Genomic DNA, 9,925 nt, shown 5'->3' on the forward strand with positions numbered 1-9,925 from the left:
TTATTTCTCCAGTCATACTGGTAGCAGATATTTTAAAGAAGTCCCATGATTCTTTGCAATAACAGAGATAATGGTAATAATAGATAATAGAGCTCTGATGCTGTTAGACAGTTCTCTTGACTTTTCCATTATGAAAAAGAATCTGGATGCAATTAGCCTCTTTTAATGCAGTAACACCATAATTCATTGCTTAATTCAAGTCATGTGAACACTGAAGATGTGTCTTGTTTGTTTCCTATAGTTTCCTATAGTTTGTCTGAGGAAGTACATCATTGTCCAGTGTACATTTTTTATTTCACTATATGACAACTTTTTGTTGTTGTTGTTGTTGTTCAATAACTTTGTACATTTAATTAAATATTCTAATTATACAAAATTTGTTCATTTGCATTTATTCTGAAGATAATGTACATTCTGTACTTACAATTGAGGGGTGCCACTAATCCTGACCATGGGTGCACGAAACCTCACACTACGATGTTCGTCAGTTCTAGCTTAAGTTACCTCTTAATGCTCCACTGTGTATCCCAAAATGTTCCTATTTCAGTATATCTTCTGTAAGATATTCTTTCGTAAGGTTGATCTGAACCTCTCTTAGCTGTGTATCATCTCTATTGTTGACTCAGTCTCATTTCATAAGATCAGTATAACATCGTTAAGGGTACAGTTTCATAACCAAACACCACTAACTAAAAAATTACTGATCCATATGATAATATGACTTTGTCTGATACATATCTACAATCTTTGTTAGGTTTTATCATTGTGCTTTGAATGTGCTGCTAATTTTCTTCAGTAACATGCGGATTCATAATGAAAGATAAGGAATGCACTGTTTATTAAGAGGGAAGGAATGGGGGGTTCTGCTGATATTGGGGTGGACACGTTCCCCCTATTTCTGACGCCCCCAGAATGCACACAGCTCTCTAAATGTGCCAAAGTCACAGTATATCCAAACTTTAACTCATGAGGTTGGTAAGAGTCGACACCATAGGTTCATTTATATATTTCTCTAAAATTTCCCCCAAAAAGCCCCCTCTAATAGGCCTTATTAGTCAATATTAAAGCACATAGGACATTCTCTTATGTTAAGGCAGTAATGCAACTTTTCTTTTGGCTATTGTGTCATTGCTTGTCCCTATATCAAAGACATGCACATTTATTGCTACACACAGGTGTTTTATAGACCAAATAAAAGTTAACTGGTAATTCTACAATCTGGGGTGACAGGTTTGTGCACCCAATCGGCAAAAATCATATTTACAGTTAGATGATTCAGTTTGTTAATTTTGTATTTTATTTCTTAGTTTCTCCCCAGTTCTGATTAATACAGTATTTTGAAGGATTCCTGCTGTGTTACATTTATAAAGAACACCACATTCTCTCATGCCGCAAGCAGTTGCAGCATGGAGGGAATAATCAATTTTCGAGCCATCAATGTCACCCAATCAGGTCTTCCAGCCCCAGTTAAGGTTGCACTTAAGCAATCTCTTAAGAGAATGTTTAAGAAACAGATGTAGGAAAATAAATACTTTCATAAGATTTCATATATTAAAAGAATCACTAAGAGTCATTACTATTGGGAAACGCACCCCATGACTGTATGCCTGATTTATGCGCAGTAGACTGACCAAAGTGACTTCTTAACAGGTCTTTGCTTGTGATTCCATTGTCCTTAGTGGTGGAATATAAGAAAATACTGACTTCAACACATTACTTCTTTACTTATCAAAACACAAATTCAATATGAATTTGATTCATTGTGTTTGATGAAACATCTTTATGGATTCCATCCATTGAACTGAAATGTTTCATCTACTTCCTTTTGCCTTAGAAATCTTTTAGACATGCCACTTGTCCAGTTTATAATTGGTTTTGCTTACAAACATCAATGATAATGTTTGGATAAATAGATGCAAACAAAACAGCACATCATCAGAACATATAATTTTTCCAGTGGTAGCAAGCCACATTGTCAATGACAATCATAGAGGCCATGCCAGTGCTAGTGACCATTTGTATTTTTATCTATATAAGAAACGATGCTGCATACTACTAAAAATTGTCACCAGACTAATTGTAACCACTGTGGGCTGTCCAGTACAGCTTGATCTCCTTTGACATTTCTCACCTGTCGTTTGGCTTAAATGGAAACACCTCAGGTAGTTAGTCAAACGTCAGGATCAGTGGGCATTTAGGTTGTGACCCTGAACCACTTAGACTGATTTAACGTGTTAACGTGTATTTAAGGAATAAAAATTTGTGTGATGAATGGTTACATGTATTTCATACATTTTAATATATCTGCCTTAAGGATGGATGATATTTTTTTAATTATTATAGAAAAAATCAAAAGGAATAAGCCTACATGGGAAAGTAGATACAATTGATAGTATATTGTCTATAATGAAAATAATTATCATTACATAGTATCAAGTAGAGCAACAACAAGCTGTAGACTTTGGCTTTTGTTTAATGCTGTGTTCACAGCATGTTTCCTGGGGGAGACTGAAAACCACAGAACACCTATAGTGACTCTACCTAAGAGTAGCAAGCAGAACATAAGCAAAGTATAGCCAGAAAGCAGCCAAATGAAATCCCAGGAGAGGTCCTGCTGTAGGACTAAGTATATTTAACCTGCACCAAAAAGCCGTATCAACAATCAAAAAGACTTTTATCTCAAGCAGTTTATAATCTCTGTTAAACTGAACTCCATGGGCCAATACATTTTTATGTTAATCCTAATATCAAAGTTTCAAATAAATATAATTTCCAACAGCGTACATTCTTAAATCGTAAAACTGTGGTTGTCATATTTTATTTGAATAATTCTGGTTATGCTATTTAGCATGAGATATGAGAAATTGAAAGAAGACATGAAAAGCCTGTAATAGAATGACCTTCTGCATTGGGCTTTCTGGGATTTTATTCTATGGCTATATGGTAATCTGACTGCCTTTCCCTATCATTGCAAAACTTTTCTGAATAAAGGAGGACCAATGGTGATTGCATCATAAGCTGTACCAGAGCCCAGAAGCTTTGCCTGTTGTTTTAGGATTTTTGTAAGAATGAATAAGACCAACTCCACGCCAGCGCAACTCAGTCCGATAGTTTCCCTACAGTACACTGGATTTTTGTTTAAGGTTCAGCACATAAATTAGCTTTCTGGGACAGCCAACCACAGTTGGCAAGGCAGGAGCTTGAATCTGTTTCCATGCACTTTGTTCCTGTGCTTGATTTAGCATTTGAACATCATTAATGACAAAGCATAGACTGTTTTCAGAATGTTAATAAGTCAAAATAAGGAAGCAAAAGTGGATTTGGGTTTGATGTTATACTTGCATATTTTGAGTAAGCTATTCTTCATGTTTAGATTCTTCTATGACATGAATCTCAATACATAAGTCATCCATCACAATGCTACAACAGTGACAAAGAAAGATTATGGAAACACTTCACTAGGAAAATGACCACTGATAAGTTTTATTCTAAGTAGAAATCTGGCATGTCTCTCTGCTACAGCCTCCATGAACATGTAAATAATCCTCAGTTAAGTTTCATAAACTCAGATTGGCAACAATGCATTTAAGGGTTTAGTCACTGAGACACTGTAAAGTCTAAGGCCTCTCTAAGCCTGGAAATTAGTTTTGCTTGCACACAATCAAATGTGAAGACCGGACACTCTTAAAATAAGCTTTAATGTATGTATGTATGTGTGTGTGTGTGTGTGTATATATATATATATATATATATATATATATATATATATATATATATATATATATATATATATATATATATATATATAAAAAAAAAGCTTGTATGCATGTATGTATGTATTATCCCTCCTGTAAAGCGACCGGCCTTGGGGTTGTGAAAGGCACTGTATAAATGAACTGTAACCTATAATAATAGTAATCTTAACAGTAATATTAATAAATAACCAAATGAAGACCATAAACTCTAGCTGGGGATTGAACTTAAATTACCAACTGCAGAAAAATCCACAACCATTTCTTATACACTTCAATACAGCATAGTTCAAATAGGTCACTACACTTATACTCAATACATTTTGTATTGTACAAAAATAAACATCAGTTGTTGCTAAAATATATGAGAATTCACTGGTATGCAAACAAAAAAATTTATTTTATAAGGTTCAAACTTGATTCAAGTTGATTCAAACTTCAGACCAAAATTGGGCTAGTAGCCAAAAGTATAAAATCAAATTATATAAATATGACTAGGAGATCTATGTGTCACCTTGTTAGTCTTATTCGCTGTCTGTGCTATTCCTGGATCCAGGATTCATTCATTCATTTATTTATTTATTTTAAAAAAGAAGCTCCCTAGTTGGTGGACATGACATTTATACACAAACCCCAGGTGAAAATGGCAATGTCAATGCCTTATCTATCAGAAGGTGTATGAAGAAAGACAGTGGAAAATTGATTTTCTAGGAAGGTCTCTTCATTTCATCTTTCAAAATGTATTTCAGTTCAGTTTAAAAAAAAAGAAATCACATATTAAATATAACTTTACTAACACATGGGAAAATTCTCTGCTCTCTAGTTGTATTGTTGTTATTATTATTATTATTTTTTTTTATTATTATTATCATTATTATCATCATCATTATTTATTGGTAATAATAATAATAATAAGAAGAAGAAGAAGAAGAAGAAGAAGAATAATCCGGTGCATTGAAGTTCTAGAATAAATATTAGCTGGCATAAATATTTTCGACAGTTGTATTTTTCATTGACATTGATATATATCGTGAAAAATGCAGGTTAGGAAAGCCCGTTTGTAAAAATGTAAAAATATTTTTTTCATAACACCGTGGATACTAGTTGGTTTGACTTATACTGATTAAGCTATGTAAAGATGGTTAGGATTTTTTGTTGTAAGAATTAAAATATTTCAGGATTCAAAAATCATTTCATGTGAAAATTACCACTAGATTTTTCGGAAATAATTAAATTATAGTTGTATTTCCCGAAGGAATGTTTTTAATTAGATTCATTTCTGCTGTTTAAATAAGAAGAATTTAGTGAACTATACATTACCCTCCAATGGACAGGAATTCTGTCTAGAGTGTTTGTACCTTGTGCCCTATGCTGCCTAAGCTTCCTAAACTGCCTTGAGCAAGACAGAAGGATGGATGGATGGATGGATGGATGGAAAATATGTAATCAGTAATAAACATAGCTAAAACGCACAAAATGTATCTCCACCTAACTGATTAATGACACGTATTGTCAAAAATAAGATAACTTAATAACTAGTTGGTCACACTGCGCCACTTTCATTGCCGTAAAAAATGAATGCTAAACGTACTCAGTTTTAACTTTTACATTTAAAGGATTTTAATACACGCGCGCAATAAAATAACTAGTGCATTTGTTCTCTGAGAATACGTCGGGGGAGAGATGTAGTTGAACAAGAAAAAGAGTTAGTAAAACTTTCATTCTGGCTGCACACACGCTGAGGTGCAACAGCGACCTCGTGAGTTTAACTGAGAAATATAACTGGATTCACATTACCTTCGTAATAGTGACAACAAAATGTAATTTGATTATTGTCCTAACTCAGTTGCTGAGGCGTAATTTGTTGTGCCCCCCTCAACTTCGCCCAGATAGTAGTACTCAAAAGAAAACAAAATAATTCCCGTGTTTCCTATAGTAGAAAGGAAAAAGCTTTTTTGCTCTGGAATACGTAAAATGTAAATCTTTTATCTGGAGCAATTGGTTAGTCTACGCACATACTGAAACAGTTTTAGTTGAAGCATTTTAATTTTGAAAAATTTTGACATTATAAAACCATCGACTGTTCTGGTAAGTCGCATCTCCTTACCCACAGTATACGTATTAACACAATGTTACGAACCGTTCTGCAACATTACTTTCGCAACATAAGCAGCAGGGTGACGTTAATTGGCCACGCTTATCTGCATCTGTATCTCTGAATGTTTACTACTGGCACACTGGAGCAACAGCACAGCTTACATTCAGGAGGAGGTGACTCAGCAGATATGCAAAATCTGCGAAAAGTATAATTAACCTTAATCCTCTATAAAAAATGAGCAACAAAACACGTGCATACATTTTTTTCTATATTCTGTCTGCAAGTTACTGTTTTAAACAATGAATACAAATCGTAACCGCGTCTTCACAAAAAATAGAGAAATGGCACTTTGAATATATTTCTATAAGTATGTGTATATATATATGTATATATACACATATATTTATATTTATAACATTAAGGACGGGGTTGGATATGTTTTTCTTTTTACAGTTATGGATCCCAGTGGTTCTTTGAGACCATGCGAATCATGCAGGTATAATACAGTTATTTTTGTACATTACAATCATGCGCTCGTGCAGCTCTTTCCAACCAAGTCTTCTTTCTTGTGTCTTCTCATTGCAAATTATCTGCATTGGAGAGAATCTGTACATATATATTACAAATAGTTCATTCGTACATAATTATTTACTGACACTGTAGTCAACTGAAGCGAACAAAAATTGGCTATATTCGACCACGCGAATGCGAAGCTTTTTAACATTTTTTTCCCGTCTGTAAAACAGTACACGGTATAGATCACTCTTTTAGTGTTTGTATTCCTTTGTTTATTGTTTCCTAGTTCTCCACAATACTAGTCAGTGACCGTGTGAGTAGCACAGTCATAGGCTCTGTGCGCCCCGTCTGCGTGGTAAGGCCCACTGTGCCAGTACGATGAGTCGCACACTGTTTGTAGGGAATTTATCTCCGAAGCCGACGAGTTTCCGTCTCTTCTCTTTGACCTTTTACGATTCCTTAAGATAAAAACAAGCATTCCAACAACAGTGAACGCAGATGTGACAAAAACCAAGAGCAAACCGGGGACCAGCACAGAAATGGAAACTCTGCTCGGTTCCGGGTAAGAGTTGGACGGCGTCCCCTTGTCTGCGGAAATTGAATTGTTCTTAGATGAAGATGTGGGCAGGAGTTTGCTGTAAAGCTGGGGGCACAGCAGGTCGTTACTGATCATCCGGAAATCTTTTTTCCAGAATTCTTCGGGCGATTCGCATTTTATGTCGCTCACTACAACCTCTGATCCAAGCGTTTCAGTCCACTGCTTAAAGGGTACTATGTTGCACGAACACTCCCATGGATTGCCGTGCAAATCAATTTGTATAATAGCATTCAGCTGCTCTAAGACACCGGCTGCAGGGAGAAATGCAAAGTAATTATTGTGCAGGCTTATTTTTGACAAGGACACTCCAAGAAAAACATCCACGGGTAGTGATTTTAACAGATTATTGTTAAGAAACAAGACCCTTAGATTAGGCATGGGGTTGAATGTCCCTGCAGTTATCGTTTGTATATTATTATATTCCAGACTTAGATATTCCAGATTTTGCAATCCAGTAAACATCTCAGGGATCAGTGTATCCAAATAATTCTTATCCATATATAGCCATCTCAATGCCGTTAGATTTTGAAAAGTGGAGTTTTCTATTAATTTTATATTATTTCCTCCCAAATCAAGCAGAGTCATATTCTGATAATCTTGAAATTGATTCTTTTTCACACTGTGTATGTTGTTGTCTCTTAGATTGAGTTCCTGCACACTAGTGGGTTTAGGTTTTAGGCTGGACAATGTTGCTATATTTTTGCCCTCGCAATTAACTCTGAGACCTTGTCTGGACTCAAGCAGTTTACAACTACACGAAACCGGGCATGACACGATGAAGTGCTGCTCGCTTTTGCTGTTTGCAGGCGCCATAGCCGTGGGCTTGTTTTTCAGCTGCCAGTTTTCCCGTGATTTTGAACGCCACTTTTGCCCAGATCCTGGCGTCGGGGACTCGACTTCGCCATGTATTTTATAAGGCGTTGAAAGTGGTCCAGAATCAGCAGTCTCTTCTTGGGTAGGAGGGGCAACCAAACTGGAATCAATCCCACTCTTTGAAGGACACAGATCAATTTCTGTCGTCTCGTTCAGGTCGTTTCCCTGCAGTCGGGTTGGCGCCTCACAAATGACCCTTCCGATCAAAGCATTCTTTGGGATATTCTCAAACCATTCCTTTAAGGAAACCAGATCGCAGTTGCAGTCCCAGGGGTTGTCCTCCAATAAAAGCTCCACTATCCCTGGTATTTGCTCAAGAAGTCCTTCGTAAGGCAACGTTTTAATTCTGTTCCCACGCAGATCGAGATGGGTTATCGGGACGTGCTGAAACACGTTATTGGGAAGTGCACTGATAAGGTTATCGTTCAGAATTAAAACTTCAAGTTTATTTAAGTCTCTGAACACAGTTGGGTCAATATCTCTCAGCAGATTGAAATCCGCTTGCAAATATTCCAGGTCGTCCAAGCCTAAAAATGTGCTCTTTTTAAACGATCGTATCTTGTTGTTATTTATGTGAAGTCGTTTGACAAGCTGCAATCCCAGAAAAGCGCCGGGAACAATGTCGTGCAAACCGTTGTTTTCCAAATGTAAACTAACAGCATTATAAAAGTTAGCGAACTCATTAGGAAACAGCCTTGACAATGAATTTCCGTGAAGTAGCAAGTGATAAAACTGAGAGCTGGGACCAGTTAAATGGTGGAGATTTGAAAAGCTCCTTTTCTCGCAGTCAATGTGCAAATCACCCTCTATTTCATTGCATGAGCAGATCTGCTCTTTACAAATGTCCCTTGTAACATTCCCAATAGCAACACAAAGAGTCGCCTTCAGCAACACAATCCAAAGCAGCATTTTTAATGTGAACAATTCATTCCGATTTCAAGGCATGAATGCGATGAAAAAAATCAAGTATTTGATGTACATTAAAAAGCTGTCTAAAATTACGACGACAGTCAGTATTTTCACCCATTCCAATGTAGCCAGCTTTGTCCAGACGTGCACTGTTAATCACAAAATGCTATATATTGAACGATTTCTTTTGTTCGAAACACCATTATAAAGCTGAAAACAGCAAAAAAATTAAAACCAAACGCATCGCTCTGCCACACATCTTAATTTTATAACTGACCTTTTGTTCCAAAAAAATAATAATCCGTCGGTTATTTATTTATTTTTCCTTGCAGTGCGGTTCTTCTAGTGGGTGCTGTTCTCACTCCCCAGTGCTGAAATAAAACAGAATCGAGAATTTACAGCCGACCACGGACATTTCAAAAATCCCGCAATCCTTGCATCTTTCTCTTTTCACTCTTGATCATTTTATCCAGGTTCTGTTTCCACCCCGTGTTTCTGATTTATAAAGGGGTTTACGAAAAGGCTCTGTTCGCTACAGCCTGGTGCTCTGAGGCAGATCTAACACCCTCTGCTGAGCTGCAATGGCAAAAACCTGTCTGCCAAAGGATTGCTAGAGAGGAGGAAAAAAGAAAAGAAGAAAAAAAAAGAATCCTCACGCGTTAAAAATGTTCAAATCTCCATAGATCCTTTGTCTGCACAGATCGCTTGGGACCCTGGCGTATAATGTTTTATCATCCCTTCATTTGCCGATAAGGTACTCTACCCCTCTTATACGTAAAGATACTTGATTGCGATTTTCTGATTTTAAAGTTGGTTTCTCTGGCGCTGCTTTGGAGTATTACAGTTTAAAAAAGCAATTAACCCTATAACAGAAACAAACTGTTTATTAATTAATTCGAATTTAATAGCCGACTGCGCCAGACAATGAATACAGGTGTTGCTTATGTTGAAGCTGTTACTTAGCTGAGGTAGAGAACTGCATCTGAATGCGGCTAAATAATTAACTGCATGTCATGTCTGCAAAAGCAGTATCTCGGTATATCGAAAATGAATCTTGAAGCAATAGCGAATATACGGTCATATGTTGACTTGGAAAATGTAAGTCACGTATATTTAGACAATGTATCGATTATGTTGTTTATAATGGAATTTGCGTTATAGAACTCAGTGCAGTGTCAA

General features: G+C 36.3%; 1 protein-coding gene across 1 annotated transcript; it reads right to left on the bottom strand.

The window, feature by feature from the left end:
- Nucleotides 1-5,398: 5,398 nt before the first annotated feature.
- LOC125751993 (SLIT and NTRK-like protein 1) lies at nucleotides 5,399-9,708 on the bottom strand. Its single transcript, XM_049031494.1, has one exon. The coding sequence runs from the start codon at nucleotides 8,744-8,746 to the stop codon at nucleotides 6,665-6,667; it is 2,082 nt and encodes a 693-aa protein (XP_048887451.1). The 5' UTR covers nucleotides 8,747-9,708; the 3' UTR covers nucleotides 5,399-6,664.
- Between the last annotated feature and the right edge of the window lie 217 nt (nucleotides 9,709-9,925).

The sequence above is a fragment of the Brienomyrus brachyistius genome, chromosome 1 (assembly GCF_023856365.1).
Source record: "Brienomyrus brachyistius isolate T26 chromosome 1, BBRACH_0.4, whole genome shotgun sequence".
NCBI lineage: Eukaryota > Metazoa > Chordata > Actinopteri > Osteoglossiformes > Mormyridae > Brienomyrus > Brienomyrus brachyistius.